Source organism: Amaranthus tricolor, chromosome 3, assembly GCF_026212465.1.
Source record: "Amaranthus tricolor cultivar Red isolate AtriRed21 chromosome 3, ASM2621246v1, whole genome shotgun sequence".
Taxonomy (NCBI): Eukaryota; Viridiplantae; Streptophyta; class Magnoliopsida; order Caryophyllales; family Amaranthaceae; genus Amaranthus; species Amaranthus tricolor.
In genome coordinates, this window is record NC_080049.1 from 14805391 (window position 1) to 14825660 (window position 20270).

The following is a 20270-nucleotide window of genomic DNA, read 5'->3' on the forward strand; positions in this document are numbered from 1 at the left end:
CATAGGAGTAGTTTAGCTGGAGCCATCAAAATATAACAAATTCGCGTGAAATGTTGAATGGGAGAACAACTGTCTTAGTTGGTCCCAAGTGCTGCATGTTGTATTGGAGGTCGTGGGATCAAACCCTCACATCTACATTTTGCCGCTGGATGGTATAGACGGCTTGGGCTACTCCGCGGCATGCTACAAGCCACGGCTCGATTTGGTTTATTCGCTTTTCTCTTGGACTTGGGCGTGTCTCACACGACTATTTCGAAAGTGTCGTAACTTTCTCGTTACAACTCGAAATTCGACGTGTGAACAGTCGATTCGAAGCTTACAAACTCAATTTTCATAATCCGTCAGAAGATCTGCCAAATTGTGGATATATTCATCTTCATAAGCGATCAAGTGTTCTCCATGATCACGTCTCTTCGTTAAATCGGTTTGATAGATACGCATTATTTCCACATAGAGCAAGATGTTTCGGGTCGTTGGGGCTCTCTTCTCACATCATCCTTCATGCGTGGGGCTAAACGTCATAGTAATATTTATTTACTCATCTATTTATTTAAATTATTAGTGTCATATTACCTTAATACCCTTTGACCTTTTTGGTTGACTTTGACTATCGGTCAAGGACCTTTTTCTGTAATCTCCATCTTCCTTACTTGGTCCATAAGCTAATAACTTCCCAGAACCCTAACTTCTCTTATGTAACTGAACACTACTCCTCAACCTCATGATTCCCCTTCTTTAGTGCTGATAACCGCCTACCACTATGCATGATAACCAACCTTCTCCCGGAAGTAACTCCTTTTCCATCATTATAAATAGAGGCAGTCAACATCAAGGAAAGGATCATCTGATAATAGCCCTTCTGAAATCCTTGTTCATAACCCTCTTCATTAACCTCCCAGAAACACAAGCAACTTCCACCCCTACACCCATATTCCTGCATTCTCCATCTCATCATCCATTCATTAATCTTTGATTTCCGTTCTAACTTGAGCGTCGGAGAAGTTTTTCGGGAGATCACCCCCGGACGAGGCTAACGTGTTGTGTTGCAGGAATTCAGGTTACTTTCATTCCGCGGATTGTTGCTCTCGATAACACTCCCTCCTCAAGTATTTAAAGTGTCTCGCACTTCCTTGTTTGATCAACCGAAACAATCATTAAATATGATAAGAATAAAGCTTGATAATAATTCAAATTCCGTCGAAAATCCGAGAGTACGAGTCGGAGCAAAGTTGGAGTATGTATAAATCAACTTCAAGTGGAGGTAGACTGAAAAGCATAACCCGAATTTTATCCAGAGCAAAGTCGAAGGGTGGATAATCCGAGTCGAGTCCAACCCATTGCCATTCTTACTCAAAGGCTCCAAGTTATCATGTGTATAACATAATTAAAAATAACCAAAATTAATTTAAAAATTTATTTAAAAAAATACAAAATTGTTAAAAAATTTATTAAACAACAAAATTTGAAAAAATGGTGCAAATCGCAGAAATTATTTAATTTCGTAAAAAAGTGAGGCTCTAGGGCAAGTAGTGCATTTGTACGACTCGTAATTTTTGTTCAAATAAATTTCGAAATTCAACTAAAATTTGATATCAATGCTTAATTCAACATTTTCGAGTTTATGTTTATTGTCTATATTGTTTCTATGTTAAATATTAGTTAATAACGTTAATTTTGGAGAAAATGAAAAATATAATGAATTAACAAAAATTTTAAAAATTCAATATATAAAACACCACAGATAAAAGAATTTGACAACAAAAATAAAAAATCGAGATGGTTACCTAGTCTTGTACTCTTGTGCATCGATCATGACTCATGAGTCATGACTATACACTAAATAAAAGTTTAAAGAAAAAGTCAACGGTCAAAACATGGAAACATTCACTCCACGATAACGACACCCAACAAATACATCACACTCCTAAATTTCTCAAAACATCATAGTCCAACAATCTAAATATGTTTTGCTCCCAAAAAATATTCAAAATAAAAGAAATCGACACCAAAACACAAATAAATAAAAGTAGAAAAAAGTGAAGGCCAGAACTTTCTTCCCGTTAATACCGCTGTTTGCTTTTCTGTAGAACTTGTTCTGAACTTAAACGTGAACATTAATTAAACTAAAACCCCACATTAAATCTTTGCTGTTTTCCAGATGTATAACTTAATCTGAGAACCGGGTTTAATCCCATTTGTGCCGAAAATGGTTGAAGATTTGAGTTCATGCTACAAGGTACAAACTTTTTTTAAATTTTTTTTCTTTTTCTCTTTCTTATCTTCTTATAGATGTGTTTTTAGTCTTTTTCTGCTCATATACATGATTTATTGGATGGTTGCAAGATTCGATCTTTTTTAGTATAAATTTCTTAATTTTAACAAAAGAATGCTTCTTGATTTAGTATGATTGTTGGAGATTTGTGATTTGTTGGGAAAAAGTCGTTTTAGTGTCTTAATCATCCGAAATTTCTTAATTATCAGCAAGAGGTGAGTTATTAAGGGTTGTAATTAGCTGCTAAAAAAGTCGGTGAGTTTTAAATTAAATGAATTACTTATGGATTTATTTAAAAAACAAAATAAATTTGATTCTTTCTTTGGTAATTTATAGTTTTAAAATGTTGATTTTTTTAATTGTGAGGTTATGTCATTGCTGTACTTTTCCTGATCTCTGCATATGAAATGCAATTGTTATTTCTCATATCATGATGATTGAGGTTTTAGATGTTTTCATTTATACAATTTTTTTGTGTTTAATGGACTTTCTAAATTTAATTACCATGTTTTAGTATAATGCTTGTATGATGCATGTTTAGATTATCCTTGCTTAAAACTGGTTGAATTTTTTTTTATTTTTTTTTGTATGAACTTATTTTTACCACATTGTTAATTGTTTGTCTTCTCCCAGTCTGATTTTGGTTGTGCAGATATTTAATTTCTGTCTACAAATATGCAATTATTCACAATTACAATTTGATATTAAAGTGCTGCTTAATGTTTGCGAACATCATTAAATGTGATAGAATATATTACATATCTTGGAGTTATTCTAACTATTAACTATGAGTTTAAGCTTTTGGTTGACTTGAAATGATGGCTTGATGAGAATTAAACCCTTGACCATGGCTTTTACGGCCCGTTTGGTTAGTGGTATTAAATGGTGGTAATGAGAATGATTTATAGTGTAAAATTTCTTTAAATGTTCCGTATCGTTCCCATGTTAATGAAACTTTGATCACAAAAAGTTTTTTTTGTTTACAAATTTTCATTACCACCTAATACCACCTCTTCCATTGGTAATGCATTGGAATGAATTTTATGAAGAAAATGAGATGATTAAAGTTAGACAAGCATGGCCATCAAGGTAGCCAAGATATTTTTCAACCAAAATTACATTAGTTTTTCATTCCCATTACCACCGTTTATTAGCACCTACCAAACGGGCCGTTAGTACCATGTCAAGGACCATCTCTACCAGTAACTTACGCTTATAGTTGAAGCATCGAGATGTGTTATATAATCTATGAAGTGCAACTGTGGTGATTTCTCTTATGTGCATTTTGTTTAACAGGATACATATGCTCTTAAGATTCCGAAAATGTCTTCACTGATATTAAAGATGATAACACTGGTGATTGCGACGATCTGTGGATTATACATCTGCTCAATGTGTCTCAAACAAATAAGTAATCAAACAAAGCCTAATATTGAAGTTATCGAGAGACTCAGCAATAGTTATGATACCATCAATTCGGAAACTCCTTACCTGCATTACCCACATCCTGAAACATTTAACAGGTAAAAATAAAAGTCTTCACAATTATCTTTTTAGTCAATGGCCGACTTGGATCATGAATTGTGATTTGTTGTGCTTTAGGGCTGAATGTGCTGGAAATCCTGTTCGGTTCTTTGTTATTATATCAATGCAGCGTTCAGGGAGTGGATGGTTTGAAACACTGTTAAATAGTCATACTAATGTCAGCTCTAATGGTGAGATATTCTCTGTTAATAGTAGGAGAAGCAATATCTCATCTATTATTAGGACTCTTGATAGGGTCTACAATTTGGACTGGTTTAATAGTGCTTCAAAGAATGAATGCTCCGCTGCTGTTGGCTTCAAGTGGATGTTGAATCAGGTAAATTCAAAACGGATTCCTCGATATATTGTGTATATTACTTGATGGCTGTTTTTTTTTTTAGATTATTCATCCTATTAAAATATGGCCCTATTCGCTTTTCTTTATTATTAGTAAACTGACATTATTCATTTTGATTAGCATTGAACTTTTCTATTATTAAAACGGATTTTTCAGTTCTATTTCTTGTATTGAATTTTTGAAATTTACTAATGGTAACTAATTTTTTTGATTGAACTTTGATATTCATTCTCTCGTTCCCTATGAGTTTGCTATGACACTGTGAGGAGAAATGTCACTCTGTGGGGGAAACTCTGGGATATAGTTTTGATTAAGAACCCATGCTTTCTGATTCTCATTTTTGACTTGTTAGAACTTATTTTTACTGATTATTCGTTAATAATGTGGACGATGCCATGGCTTAACATAGTCATGTAAGACACTAGGATTTGTCGATGTTTTAAATGTGACTATTTTATTGAAGATTTTAGTTCCCTTGGTCTATGTTAAATTGTCAAGTGTCCCAGCATTGTGTCCAAGTGTTGCGGATGTAACACAAATACCAAAAGGGATCCAACAAAATGAAGAATTCGGGCAACATAGGTTTAGAGTAAGTTTAGTTTATTTTATAGAATGGTAGAGTTTGTTAGTATTGAGAGAAAAATAATAATATCATGTGATCCTATTCAGCTAATCCATGGAGTCGAGGTTCCAGAAACTAGTTTTTAAATAGTGTAGAGGTTAGAAGAGGTTCTTGTACGAGATCCTAGGTTGAATTTTTTTTTCATTTTTTCTTTTGACAAGAATAAGGGCTTTCACATTGTTCTAAATCTCTACCTTTTTATCTGGATGGATTTGCATCAAAGAGAATGGAAAAGATTTTTATGAAAAAAGTGGATATTGGTAGTAAATGAAAAGAGAGAATAAAGTGTGTGGATAAAATTAAATGAAAGTTAAAATGTATGGATGTGATTAAAAGCAGTGGTGGGTCATTGTCCAAAGATAGAAATGATGCCAATTGAGTGGGACAAACTAAAATGTCAATTGATGCAAAATGAGTTGGACAGAGGGAGTACTTCTGAATTCACCTTGTAATTTATGCTTTGCAGTTAATATTGGTGTTGAGTTACAATACGACTATAATCTTTATCTACATTCTCTAATATAAAATTTTCCTAATATTAAGTTCACTACAATATGTGCAATGCACATTTTTGAGATCCGACCTTCCCTATTTATGCCAACACCACGATCACCACCCACTGAACTTACCATGTTTAGTTGATCAAAGCATAGCTTGAAATGCTTGAAATTGAGATTGTTTGCTGTGGGGTTGATTTGGTTTGGAGTTCAGAAAAAATATAAGTTATCGTAAACAAATATGTTCCAGCTAGTTTGTGATGCAAAAAGGATTATGTTTGCCATTAATTTGGGAAAACATGAATGTTTATTTGGGTGCTTAATTTAGATTCATGCCTGGGTTTAGTGTAAACAGTTTGTAATTTGCTGTGAATTGGAATTTTGTACTTGTAGTGGATACATGGAAAAGGCCTCTTAAACTTCAAGGTTGGTTTGGGAAAGAGAGAGGATGCATTTGATCATAGTGGATAGAATTTGCAGAAGGATGATTGTTTATGTGGTTGCTGATGTTACACTCATTATTATGAAAATGAAAATGAATCTTGTGATCATTCTATATTCATGCTCTCATAAATTGGTTGTAAATATAAAACTTTTGGAAGACTAATCAATTTCATGTAGCTACTAAGGGGGCATTGGGTACCTATTTTTTGAGGGTTGAAAATGGAAACAATTAAAGAAAATCGTCACTTAGTGTTTGTTTTGACTATCAGGGAAGTGTTTCCATTACCTTGTGGTATTTGATTCGGCTACTTTGTTACTTTTCTTAGTTTAGTTGTAACAAATACCTTATACCTTTGACAATTGATTACTCATGACCAAGCTTCTAATAGCATCATCAACATCTCTCTTTTTGTCAATCCTCTCTTGATGATGATTCAAACTTCAACTTACTACCATAATCAACCATGCCTATTTTTTTTTCTCTTCATTAAAATTTTCAACTCTCCTCCATAATCAAACATTTCTATTTTTCTCTCTTCTTTGTGATGAAGAAATTTACGGTAAGGATGGTGTGACAACTTGATGATGTAAATAATCTTGTTGGCAAGAGTAATTTCATAGAGATATTCTTGAATTTTTGTGTAATTTATGGAATAATTTTTTAGATTATGTTAAATTTGGAGTGATTTTTAGAGGTTTTATGGAATGTAGTGTAATTTTGTTGGTTGGAGTTAGATAAAAAGGGAACAATAAAAGCTTGAATAGCAGATGAGTGATGGTGATAGTATAGAATAAGTGAATATATTTTATTGTTATACCAAACACTTATGAAAAGTAACGGCAACCTGTACCTTTACTCCCTTCTATCTCATTCTATTCTATTCCGTTTACGGTGTTGATACCAAACAAAAAAGGTAAAATTTGTTCGTATGAACTTCAACTCCTCATTAGATATAATTTACTATATGAAAAAGAACATGCCGACACTTCATTTTCATCTCAATCAAACTGATTTCGAACAAGTTTGGCTATTTTTCATAAACTTCTTTGAAATTTTGTCGCAATTACATATGTTATAGTGCATAAACCTAACAATTTTTGGGACATCTGTTGTGCACTTACTTATAAGTGTTGTCTGTTGTGTACGATTCACCCTTAGTTTGTGATAATCTAACAAAGTTGATGGTAGAATTATGGAATGCTAAAAGCATGAATGTGTGCATTATTTATATTTCGTTTGCATCACTTTATGAGAAGAAATATTACTGTAGTCCTATTGTAGCCTTGTGTGTGTGTTAAAAGGGTGGCTTTTAAGTGAAAGAAACTAGATGATAGAAATTTGACTCTGAAAACCACTTCTAATTTTTTAGGGGTTGATGGACTATCCCAGTGAGATAGGCGAGTATTTCAGTAGAAGACGTGTGTCTGCTATATTTCTCTTCCGAAGAAATCAGCTGCGGCGATTAATTTCAGTACTTGCAAATTCATATGATAGCCATGCTAAGCAGTTAAATGGAACTCACAAGGCTCACGTGCATTCTCTAGAAGAGGTTTGAAGTTTGATCCTTGTTCTTCAATTTTTCCCATACGTTGTTTGCATGGTTTATGTGAACTTATATGAAGCCAATGTTTTGGTAGGCTGAGACTCTTTCAAAGTATAAGCCTCTCATCAATTCAACTTCATTGTTATCTGCCCTGAAGGACTCAGAGTTCACGATGGCTCAGGCTTTAGCGTTTTTTAACAGAACTCGGTATATTACTTTATATTACGAAGATCTTATCAAGAATAACACAGTAAGATCCATGTTCTCTTATTCTTTTTAATGGTGAATTCAATGTGAATTGCCTGCAATTATTATGCTCTTTGATACAAGCATAATTGCATTAGTGTTGCCATTTTTGTATAGTACCTTGTTTGAAACATTTTTGTTTTGCTACCGTTGGAAACAATCTTTTTGTTATTACAAAGTATATATTGCATACTTTTGGTTCTCTATTTTACCCCGCCTTGGGGGGGCCACTTACAGTGGCATTAGGGCAATGTGATGTTGCTTGTTGTTGCATCATTATTAACGTGACCTTTGAGATTTAGGCTAAACTCTTGAGATAGAATGGCAATTTCATCAAGAACAGGAGGTAAAAACTGGGGTCTTGTTTTGTAGAATTAATAGAAACTACCATCTTGACAAGATGAAATTTTATTTTTGCTGAATTCCTATAAAGTGTATTTTTTTGCTGTTTAACCTCCTATTCTAGGTGATTATGGACTGTCAGCATCATGATTAGGTATGACAATAGGTCAGACGTTGTTCTAGATAAAAGTGAGACTATTTTGACCTGCACTTCCCTCTCAAAGTCGGATTTCATAACTTTTGACTTTGCTTGGACTCGGATTCTCAGCTCCGGCAGAGTCGGATTGTGACATTTTCTTAAAACCAATTTACCATACATAAATTATAAAAAAAAAATTTTCTAATAAGTAGCTATTTACGAATTCCACTTAAAATAAAAGTACTTATTGAGCTTTTGCAAATCATTATTATTACTCATTATACATCGATTTGTGCATGTGGGATTTTGATTGCTCGATAGGATTTTGAATACGATATTTTGGATTAGTCAATTGTGAGTCTTGCGTGTACTTGTTTCTTAAATATCTCGTCAATGTGAATGTACATTAAAGTATATTTAAATATTCAACGATCAAAATTTTATTCATGGGTTTAGATATATTTAGCTTACATTGTTATTAGATGGTTAATCCTTTCAGCCATTAATTAAATTGCTTTATTTGATTCATCTTACTTTGTTTTATGATCATTTTTTTTAATACTTGATGGATTGAACTTGATCAACTATGAGTCTATGTACTCTAATTAATTGGTGAGACAATCAATCATTTCAAACATTGATTAAAATTGTTTTATTTGATTAATCTACCGTTGTTTTATAATCAATATTTGTAATACTTGATGGATCGAATGATCAACTATGAGTCTATCAACATCCCTTTGATTAATTGATGAGATTTGGTAAAATCTTATAATAAAAAAGTTCACATAACATAAGCACATTAATATATGTCTATCAATATTAAATTACAAATATGCTTATAAAATAAACTATACACTTAAATATTGGGACAAAGTCGGAGTCGGAGTAGGGTCAGAGTCGATTATCAGACTTTTTCTGAGATCCACCTCCGATTCCGAGTCGGATTATTTTACCGGACTCGGAATCGGTTTTCGTTCCTTGAATTTGTATCGGATTTTGTTCCTCATGTCAAGTGGGATTAAGGTCGACGGATCTAACTGCCATCCCTAATCATGATACATAACTAGCCGAGAAAGCGACTGTGGACATCTAGTCATGATTTGCAGTGATTTTCTCAGGGGTCAGCTTGATTTTGAGTCTTCATCAGATTTTCTTTTGCCAAACCTCCGCTTGAACCAAGTAATCCTAGACTTTAGTGGAATAGGCATCAGTTTTCTAAGGATTTAAATCGCCTTCCCTTTCTGCAATGAAAATGATAATATTGTTTAATGACGCTAAATAGCCGCATTTCTTTTTATATATAGTGTTGCTTTCTTTCGATGCCTTGTGAGGAGGTTTCTTGTCATGCAAGGCAATGTTAGTATGTTACCCATTCAAATTTAGGCTTGTCATGATGCAGTAGTGTTTTAATTGCACTCTTGCAACTCTCGAAAAACAAAAATTTCCCCATCGAATGCCTTTTAAGGCGATAATAGGGGGTACAAAAATACAGAGACATAAATCAGTGGATGCTGGTTTTGATGGCATAGCCCATCCTTGTTCCCGAATCATGTCAAATGTTCCTTTTCTTCCATGTTTTGCAGAAGCTGGTTGACGTTCAAAACTTTCTTAAGATACCACGTATGAAGCTAAGAAGCCAGCATGTCAAGATACATAAAGGTCCTCTAAGGGATCATATCGAGAATTGGGAAGATGTCAATAAGACACTCATTGGAACAGCTTATGAAAAGTTCCTTCATCTTGACTATTGACCAGTCATCAGCTAACAATTGATGTGGTGTACATAAAAGCTGATTCTCAGGGTGTGCTCGGAAGCTGAGACCGAAGGCATGAAGCTTCCTTATTTATTCAAATTCTGCAATTTTGTTCGTACCTGCTTTCCGTATCACTACTATTTTGCTAATGTTGATCGAGTGGAATGTCGCTGATTACAGATGTTAGTGAGCTAGGATTTTCGTTTATTTTTTGGGGAACTTATGTAAGAATTAGTTTGGTATTTAGTGAAATCAAAGTTTTGTGATTTCAAGAAGAAAGGCTATAACTGTACAAATTGCAATGTCAGAGTAAAAATTAGCGAGTAATAATAGATGGTAATCCTATCCTATACTTCTTTTGAAGTGCTATTTAATGTACACAATTAGTTTGGTATTCAGTTTACAAAACTACCTTCTAATTAAGTTGGCTTCCATGACACTCCAACTCAGGCTTGAGTTTGACGGGATTTAATGTACACAAGCTCACTCTCGTATCAACAAATATATATATATATATATATATATATATATATATATATATATATATATATATATATATATATATATATATATATATATATATATTATTTGTTTTTGAAAATACCTTGGATGTTACAATAAGTATTACTCTAATCAATCTGGTTTAGGTGGATGTCATAGTGCAAAAACAAGGTCGCATCATTCTATCACGACTACAACTTTAAGTTGATATCATTTAGAGGTTATCTGTACTTGCATGGCTTACTACCAGATATTAGTGGTGTATTGTTCAATTATTTATAACATTTGAGTTGCACCTAACTCTATATTTTCCACCCTCAACACCATTGTTGATTATGTTAACCTTTGTAGAACTATGCAAGTTCCTGACTAATTTTTTTTTCCTTCTATTGCAATTACAAATGAAAGTGGTGATAAAAGTAAGAGTCTTCATTTATTTTGTTCCTTTTATTTGTTTGGTAATGGTTAACTGTATTGACTCTAATTTGAATATGGTATCTTTTGTAACTACTTGGATGGAGACTGAGTGTGATCAGCTTATAATTGCTTCTATAAACAAATATTATGTCGACATGGACGAGTACCCTATCACTACTGAACTTCAGATCAATTATTTCTCACTTTAGTACTTTAGAAGTTCAACAAGTGATGCAAATGCATCAAGGGACCAGGACTTTGCAAATAGCTCGCAAGTACAAGACAGTGTTCCTAACTTGTCACCTACGCTAATGGTGCATGAAGAGCAGAACTGGGTCAAGGATGCTTGCCAAGGACTAAGCATGACCTCAAGATACTATGTTGGGAACAAGGAAGCCAAGCCTACAACAAGGAACAACAGCATACACTTGGAAATGGGAACAGACAGCAGATCCCAGACCAAGGCATTTCCTGTCGACCAACAGACCTTGCTGAGTCCCCTGAACGCAGACCCGTATCACCCAAACCCTGATCAAGGTTGGGATGTCACCTTTGCACTTGGGCCAAACCATCTAGGTCCCAAGATCTCACTGATAGACCACGTGGCATCCTAGAGGTTGAGTGAAAGGAGGGCTGTCTGACAGATTCTCCAGATCAGAATGTACTTAAGTATTTTGTCTTCTGTTTCTGTTATAAAAGCGCCTTGTATTTAGCACGTGTTCTTTAATTAAGCGTGTGATTAGTTTTAACCGTTAAGGTAGTTGAGTGCTCTATATAAGGAGAGCCTCACCCCTTGTAATAAACGTTGAAGCATTCAGTTTCATTTGATTCAATACATAGAGGAATTTCAGAAAGTTGTTTCTGTTTTCTTTTTCGAAGTTGACGGTGACTTCATCAAAGGTATACGGAGTATCCTTTGATCTTTGTGGGTTCAAGGATTGTGGAGCAATCATTGGCACTGCAAGTAAACCGTAAGTACAATTCCTGGAAGGCATTGTACATCTATCATAGGTATAAGAACGTTGATTCAGACGCTGGGCATCATCATCAGAAAACCAAGAAAGGATTTCTTGGCTCTGTTTCTGTGTGTTAAGTGTCTTGTTCATCATCGTTTGTTGATTGTGTGTGCATAATCAATCAAGGCTTCCGCTAAACATTTATCAGTGCATAACAAAGGCCACAATCAGCCTTCGTTTTGCATCAATTGGTATCAGAGCCAATTTACGAAAGGGACAAAGGTAGTATAGAAGACGGGTATTTCAAGAACATTGTCAGTTTTGGGAAATTTCAGAAGGAAGAATCTAAAGGCGATTATCAGGCGATAAATTGCAGAATCAATCAACATTGCTTTCTACGATATTCAGGGAGTGATTCCTCTTATTCTGATTTCATTTTTGTCATTCATTTTAAGTTTTTCATTCAATTTAATCAAACATTTTACATTAGTACACAAATTATTTTCTGATATTGCGATTGTGCGATTCTTGTTTTTGTTAAATTCGATTGATTGTTGGAAAATTGTTGTGCTGGTTATTAGCTGTTGACTTAGAGACCAAGGACCATGAGGAAAGATTTGGTATGTTAGAGGATGGTATGCGTAGATTGATGATTCACTTGGGATTAGATACTCAAACCGATAGACCGCAAAACCCTAATCCTCGACCCTACGATGATAGAACCATAAAGATTGACATCCCTGACTTTGATGGCCTTAACCATGACCCATAACGTTATTTAGATTGGGAAGGTAGGATGGACCAATACTTTGAATTCAAAGGAACACCACCAGACCAACAATTCAAGGTTGCCAAAGTGAAAATGACGAAGGTAGCTTCAACCTGGCTAGAAGGAATACAGAGGATGAGACTTAGGGAGGGTAGGAGTAAAATTCACACTTGGGATAAACTCAAGAAACACATGAAGAGGAAGTATGTACCCTCAACATATAGACAGCAATTGTATGTGCAGTATAGTACATTGAAACAAGGAAATAGAACTGTCCAAGAGTATATTCAAGAGTGGGAGAAGCTCACTGTGATTTGTAATGTCCATGATGATGAGGAATTAAGAGTGGGCAAGTTCTTGGCAGGTCTAAGGGAAGAAATCAGAGGGAAACTGATTAACACACCTTATCTGACCATACACACAGCAGGATTAATGGCCATTGATATTGAGAAACATATGGGTAAGGCTGCCACTTCCTACGATAGAACCACTAAGACTTACACCTCTAAGAGCACTAGCACCACAGCAACACCTGAGAGGGATATACAACTAAACCTATCCAAGCCCAACACTTTGAAGATGGTAGCACCTTCAAAAGATGTAGTCTGCTTCAAATGTAATGGCAGGGGACACTACAAGAAGGATTGCCCAAATGCTAGAGCCTTCACCATGAGAGAATGGGATGAGATCAGACAGGACACCCGACCCAAAAAGATCCTAGTGTCTAGAAATGGGCAGGAAGAGGAAATATATCCACCTAAACTGAGTGATGATGATGGTACCTTCATAATAGATGAGAATGGGAATAGACACGGGTTTGAAGGAGATACTGAGGAAGAAGAGGAAGAGGACCTGGAGAGGATATTACCTGAGAAAGAACAGTATAGTTTTTCTATTAAAAGAAGCCTCCACACTACACCTGGTTCAAAAAATTCAGATCAAAGGGAGAATACCTTCCAAACCAAGTGTAAGGTACAGGGGAGAGTATGTGACCTGATTATAGATGGTGGTAGTGAGTCAAATTGTGTGAGCAAACAGTTGGTGAATGAGCTGAACTTAGAAACCAAGCCTCACCCACACCCCTACAAGATAAAATGGTTGAACAATAAATCAAGTGAGTTTGTGAGAAAGCAGTGTTTAGTGAACTTGACCTCAGGCACCTACACTGATAAAGTGTTATGTGATATGCTTGATATGGATGCATGCCATATACTGCTAGGGAGACCATGGCAGTATGACAGAAGAACCATACACGATAGTTACACTAACACCTATACCTTTAGGCACAGTGGGAAGAGGAAGGAATTAGTGCTTTTGCCTCCACACAGAACTGTTCCATCTAAGACCACTAAGGCACCTATACGTTTAATAAACAAGAAGGCAAGAATTAAGGAAGACAGAAGGGAAGAGCAAACTTTTCTATTGATCAACAAGAAGGTTAAATAGAGGAGTAACAACTTAGATGTTGGGAATGTTAATTTCTTCGAACAGTTCACTGACAATTCAGACCATAAATACTTTTGCAATATTTGGGAACAGAATAGACTTAATGCCAAGCATAATAAGAAGATTGAGTTCATGCAAAATTTCAACCTTGCTGCTCAGAATAAAAATGGAAAATCTAACAAGGTGACGGTTGCATTATGTACAAAAGCACGCTTACTAGCTATACCACATGCCAAGGTTTTGGAATTTGAGATGATTAAAGGAAAACATCAAGCTGGTCCAAACTTCAGAACTGTATACACAAGGGTTGAATGTGTATGTGAAATGAATATTACATTAGCTGTATCACTAATTACTCTTTCTTTACATTGTAGAAAACATGGGGATGCTACACAACATGCTGGAAAAAGGATGGAAATACACAAGCAAATGCAAAGCATCATTGAGAAAGCTACTGCCATACTTCAGCAGGGGATTAACAAGCATCAGATTGGGGATAATGCTTTCAAAACAGATCTGTTAGAGCAATATGGAGTCCTTGTCATACGCAACATAAGAGTCCTGAGACCATACTATACAGCATCAGAATTGAGGACAATTCTTTCCCAAGAGGGAGGAATTGATGCAAATGCATTAAGGGACCAGGACTTTGCAAATAGCTCGCAAGTACAAGACAGTGTTCCTAACTTGTCACCTACGCTAATGGTGCACGAAGAGCAGAACTGGGTCAAGGATGCTTGCCAAGGACTAAGCATGACCTCAAGATACTATGTTGGGAACAAGGAAGCCAAGCCTACAACAAGGAACAACAGCATACACTTGGAAATGGGAACAGACAGCAGATCCCAGACCAAAGGCATTTCCTGTCGACCAACAGACCTTGCTGAGTCCCCTGAACGCAGACCCGTATCACCCAAACCCTGATCAAGGTTGGGATGTCACCTTTGCACTTGGGCCAAACCATCTAGGTCCCAAGATCTCACTGATAGACCACGTGGCATCCTAGAGGTTGAGTGAAAGGAGGGCTGTCTGACAGATTCTCCAGATCAGAATGTACTTAAGTATTTTGTCTTCTGTTTCTGTTATAAAAGCGCCTTGTATTTAGCACGTGTTCTTTAATTAAGCGTGTGATTAGTTTTAGCCGTTAAGGTAGTTGAGTGCTCTATATAAGGAGAGCCTCACCCCTTGTAATAAACGTTGAAGCATTCAGTTTCATTTGATTCAATACATAGAGGAATTTCAGAAAGTTGTTTCTGTTTTCTTTTTCGAAGTTGACGGTGACTTCATCAAAGGTATACGGAGTATCCTTTGATCTTTGTGGGTTCAAGGATTGTGGAGCAATCATTGGCACTGCAAGTAAACCGTAAGTACAATTCCTGGAAGGCATTGTACATCTATCATAGGTATAAGAACGTTGATTCAGACGCTGGGCATCATCATCAGAAAACCAAGAAAGGATTTCTTGGCTCTGTTTCTGTGTGTTAAGTGTCTTGTTCATCATCGTTTGTTGATTGTGTGTGCATAATCAATCAAGGCTTCCGCTAAACATTTATCAGTGCATAACAAAGGCCACAATCAGCCTTCGTTTTGCATCAACAAGGAAGTGCACCGCGTGTCGAGGTTGCTGCTGTCGATTTTGTCGTATGCTGCTGCTGCTGATGATGTCGATGCCGTGGCTGCTGCCCTCAGTTGGAACTTAGAAGTACTTTGGAAGTTCACAAGGTAGTGCAAACTACAATGTCTAAACATGCACTATGAAATGTATACTTTTGATTTGCTATTAATAAGTCAAATTACTTGAAATAATATTGATATTTTATTTGTTAATTCTTTTGCAGATTTTAATATAGCATGGTTATGTAAATGAGAGATCAACGGGAAGGACATTATCGTTTTTGGTGGTTAAAGCTCAACAATTACAACACAAATTTTGTTTTTTTGGCTAACAATTAGCATTTGTATTCCCTCTTTCCTTGTGATTTTAGATATCAAATATTATGGATTAGATTTTGAACATATCAATGTAATTAAATATATATGTAGAGGAAGTGCAGTATTTTGAATGTATAGAACTCTTAGTTGTAGTATATAGAAATGCATATGTAAGTCTTAATTTTTATGGCATGTAGTATATAGAGTAAGTATAATATTTTGAACATATCTACTTTTAAAGGAGAATCCCTTATAGACGCATTAAAGCGTCTAAAAATTCTTAGATTTTTTCAACAGACAAAACCTTTGAAAACCTTATAGACGCAAAAATGCGTCTAAAATATTTCAACGCAAAACAACGTATAAATGCCTCTAAAATTTCTGCACTATTTCAACACAAAAAATCGTCTAAAAAGCTTTTAGACTTTTTTATGCGTCTAAAAAAAAGTTCAAAACTTGTTTTTGTTAGGCACAAAAACACAGTTTAGACACATTTAGGTGTCGGTAATACAACATAATTTAGACAAAAAATGCGTCTAAAATTTGTAACGGCAAGTTTTTAGACGCTTTTGCAAGCGTTGAGAAAAAAAATTTAGACGGATAGAATAATCCAACCTTTTATTTATTTTTCTACAATATATCCAACTTTTGTTTAACTATGAATAATTTCATTTTTAGGATCATTTACCCAATAACATTGTTGCCAATATAGACAAAAGTGATCTATTATTGTAGGTTAATTTCTTAAAAAAAAAAGAAAAATAAAATCAAAAATCAAAAATATTATATATTAAAAGCTAAAATCAAAACATAAACTTCCTCGATTTTTTTATTTTTAGTTTTTTAAATTTTTTTTTTATTTTTTATAATTTAATTGCGTATTTTTTTAAGCAAAATGACTTGTTGTATAGGTAAGGGGTTCATTTGATGCATCCTTAGCAAACAACCCTTATACGTTAGATTATGCATGGTTAATTAAAAGTTGGGATTATTGTAAACAAATCAGTAAAAGATTGATATGCTGGGTAATTTTCTTTTGGGGAAATTATAAAATTAAATTAGTCTTTTCTTGATTCACTGAAAGTTGGGGTAATTTATTTTTATATAATTTCACGTATTCAGTATAATTATGAAAATAAACTCAACTATTCTTAATTATTGACGTATAATTACTGAAAATAAACTCAATTATTGTGTATTCCTATTGACTTACAAGAAAGCTTTGAAGATTGTTATAAAAGTATGTCTAATAGGTGGATTTATATTTATCGGATCAAATAAAGATTGGTTTATTATTAACAATTTATCCTATTCTTTTTAGTTATATTTTATTTAAAACATAGCATATTTATTTTCTATAGCTAATTCAAACTCTACAATAATTATTGTTTTCGTAAATTGTTGACAAATTGTTAAATGTTACTTAAAACACTACTTTGTTAAATACTAATATTTTTTTATTAAGCAGCATTTTAACCGAGGAGCACACCAGTAACATAATATTTGCCAAATTTTACATGATGAGATGCTAGGATTTTACAAGGATACATGAGGTGAACTTAAGAGTAGCATCATAAGTATATATGAACTTAACAAATCTTTATTTTTGAAAATAAATGACACACATCGCATAACTTATCTATTTATATGTATTACATCTGTATTTCTACGGATCATTAACTTTAAAAAGCAGAGCTATGAGTAAAAATGGTACATATCATTATAATTTCATGGACAGTGTAGTAGTTTATGACTTTGGCTCTTGGATAGTGAAACTAGCATGCCCTGCTCCTGGACTGTGACCAGGGCTAGTAGGCCGGTAATCATCTAGGCCTCCTGCTTGAGTACGTGCCACACTCGAATGCTTGCCTTTTTCTGGCGTAAGTCCGTTTGAATTTGATCATAACAGAATGGCCTGCTCCTGGGCTATCCCCTGGCTTTGTTGGTCGGAAATCATTTAGGCATTTTACACCAAGACAATATGCTCTTTTTGTTCCATGTACGCCAATTTGGTTTGTTTCTGAATGCCCGGCACCAGGGCTACTACCCGGTGAGGTAGGTCGAAAATCGTTGGTAATTCCGAGTGTTGAATAGCTAAATGATGAGGTAGGAGCTTGTGAAGTGGGAAAAATGTTATGTAATTTTGTAGATTTGAGGCTAGAGTATCTCTTGTCTTCTCCTTCATGTCCTGCACCAGGGCTACGACCTGGTGTAGTATGTCGGAAATCATCTACTGATGTTTCTAAGGTATTCGACATCTTAGTGTTTTTAGTCGGCTTGTTTTGTGACCATTTCTTTGTGTCGCTCATGAAAGATTGTGTTGGCTTAATAGGTTTGGAATCGTCGGGGGTTATTTCTGAACTAGTTTTTGTGGGTGATCTTTTAATATGGTCAGATTTGTATGAAAGTTGTGTCCTAAGCTTTCTATAATTGGCTTTTTGAGAAGAAATCTTGTCAGAGTTGATCATTACTACTTGGACTAATGAACTTAGGTGCCTCCCTTCACTAAAAAGTATTTGGCAGATGAATAAAATACATAGAAATAGAAATTTAATCATGCATTCAACTATGGCCATGCTTACAGAAATGTTTTCCAAGAATTTTAGATGATGGGAAAAACAATACTTGGAGAGTACTGAAATTAGAAAGGAGAAGAATATTAATAACCTGAGTTTAGGGAATTGCTGCAATTGATGATTCAAAATTAAGGTGTTGGCTTGGGGTATTTATAATGCTACTGGCATTGGCAAAATATAATGACTAATGCCATTTTTCTACTAGAATATGGAATGACCACTAAAAGGTCCCACCTCTTAAATAACAATCAAAGGAATAAATAACAACTTTCTTTAGTTAGGGATCGATATAGTGTACTATTATTTCCGACTTATTTTATGTAGGCTATCATTTCCTCTTATTTTGCATCATTTTTAATTTTGGACATTAACCATTACTTTCGTTTAGTCTTATTTATATATTTAATTTTCTTTTAATTTCATCCATATAATTCGTTCTCTCTCGTCATTTGTTACCAAAATTTAATTTTTTTTCTTAAAACTTATTCTTTTCTCTTTGATACAAATCTATTCAGACCGAGGAATTTATGTTTGCAACTTTATCTTTGTCATAATAAACGGTTTATTTTTGATTGATTCGTGCTTGCAAAAATTATACTGATACTTCCTCTCTCATTTGACTTTTAACCCTATTCATTAACCACTCTTAACTTGTATTTATTCTTAATTTATAACTTATAACATAGTAAAGTGACATCTTGCTTAATTCGTTTTAATGTAAATATCATCAATATCAACTTTTTAAAATTTTAAATTTTGCACAATTAGAAATATTAATGATTGAATTTATTGAATGTGCTCAATTAAATGAAACTAGTAGGGTGAATAGAAAAGGGTACAATTTAATAGTTATTGTTTTTGGAATTTCTTGATGGCCCTTCTCTTTATTCTGCTTGGGTAAACATCCTACAAGCATTCGATGGAGTGTTTGATATATGATATTTACTTCATGTGACAAATCCTGAAGCACATTTAATGCAACACTGATGAATGTGTTGTAATGAATAATGATGTTATGAAGAAGCATGTCAATTTTATGTTATTACAAGTGTAAGACTCAAATGTATCTAATCCCTTTTAGCACATTGATGAACCCAATTAAGAACTTTTAACATCAAGGCCATCCTGTTTTAACTTCTAATGTATAAAGAGTTCTTTTCAAAACAATATCATAATATTAGGGGGAATAATCAATTGTACCTTATATTTTAGCTGGCACTTTTAAAATTTATTGTAACTTGTATTTTTGGACTTTATTAATGGTATTTCTAAACTTTTTAGTTATTGATGACACCTCATGTTATTCGACATTTTTCAACCGTTACCTTATTAAAATTTTTATGTCAAAAAATCGTTTTATATAAAAGAAAAAACTTAAAAACCTTTAGTATTTCTTTTTAAAATAAAAATGAACAAAGAAATTTATAATGGTACTATAATGTTTAGGGAGTTTATCAATGATACCGCTAAATTTTTTAAATTCAATGTTATCTATTTATTATTTACAATTTAAAAACTTAAAACATAAAAAATAAAAGAACTCCTAACTCTGCCAATCACCTCCCTCCACCCTTCCCACGTTAGCTCCTACCCTAGCCCAACTCATAAAATCACCCTCTTCTCACCTCTAGCAAACCGTAGCGCCTATCGTCGCCTACCAAACCACCAAACTTGTCTAGACCAACCACCACACCAACATTTGATATATAATCACAAAATCAGCTCTTCTTTAAATTCTTGAAAAATTTGAATATGAATAACGCGGACGTGGAGTGAAAATTTTAAAGAAGAAATGAGAAAATAAAGGTTTGTTCGTCAAGGACTATGGTTGGCCAGAAGTGGAAAAAGGGTTGGTTTGGTGGGTGGTGGCTGGGCGAAGGAAAGGATTGAGATGGGAGAAAATAAAGGGATAAACAACTGTTAAAAAA

At 34.3% G+C, this 20270-nt stretch overlaps 2 protein-coding genes across 2 annotated transcripts; one reads left to right on the forward strand and one right to left on the reverse strand.

The window, feature by feature from the left end:
* The first annotated feature begins 1951 nt into the window (after window positions 1-1951).
* Window positions 1952-10114, forward strand: LOC130808847 (uncharacterized). The gene is made up of 6 exons (XM_057674364.1): window positions 1952-2236; window positions 3569-3795; window positions 3875-4133; window positions 7088-7267; window positions 7356-7511; window positions 9575-10114. The coding sequence occupies exons 1-6, from the start codon at window positions 2207-2209 to the stop codon at window positions 9740-9742; spliced, it is 1020 nt and encodes a 339-aa protein (XP_057530347.1). The 5' UTR covers window positions 1952-2206; the 3' UTR covers window positions 9743-10114.
* Window positions 10115-17426: 7312 nt separating this feature from the next.
* LOC130808754 (precursor of CEP9) lies at window positions 17427-18380 on the reverse strand. The gene is made up of 2 exons (XM_057674236.1): window positions 17772-18380; window positions 17427-17605 (listed from the first exon to the last, which is right to left on the reverse strand). Exons 1-2 carry the CDS (start codon window positions 18340-18342, stop codon window positions 17514-17516), a joined length of 663 nt encoding a protein of 220 aa, XP_057530219.1. The 5' UTR covers window positions 18343-18380; the 3' UTR covers window positions 17427-17513.
* Window positions 18381-20270: the final 1890 nt, after the last annotated feature.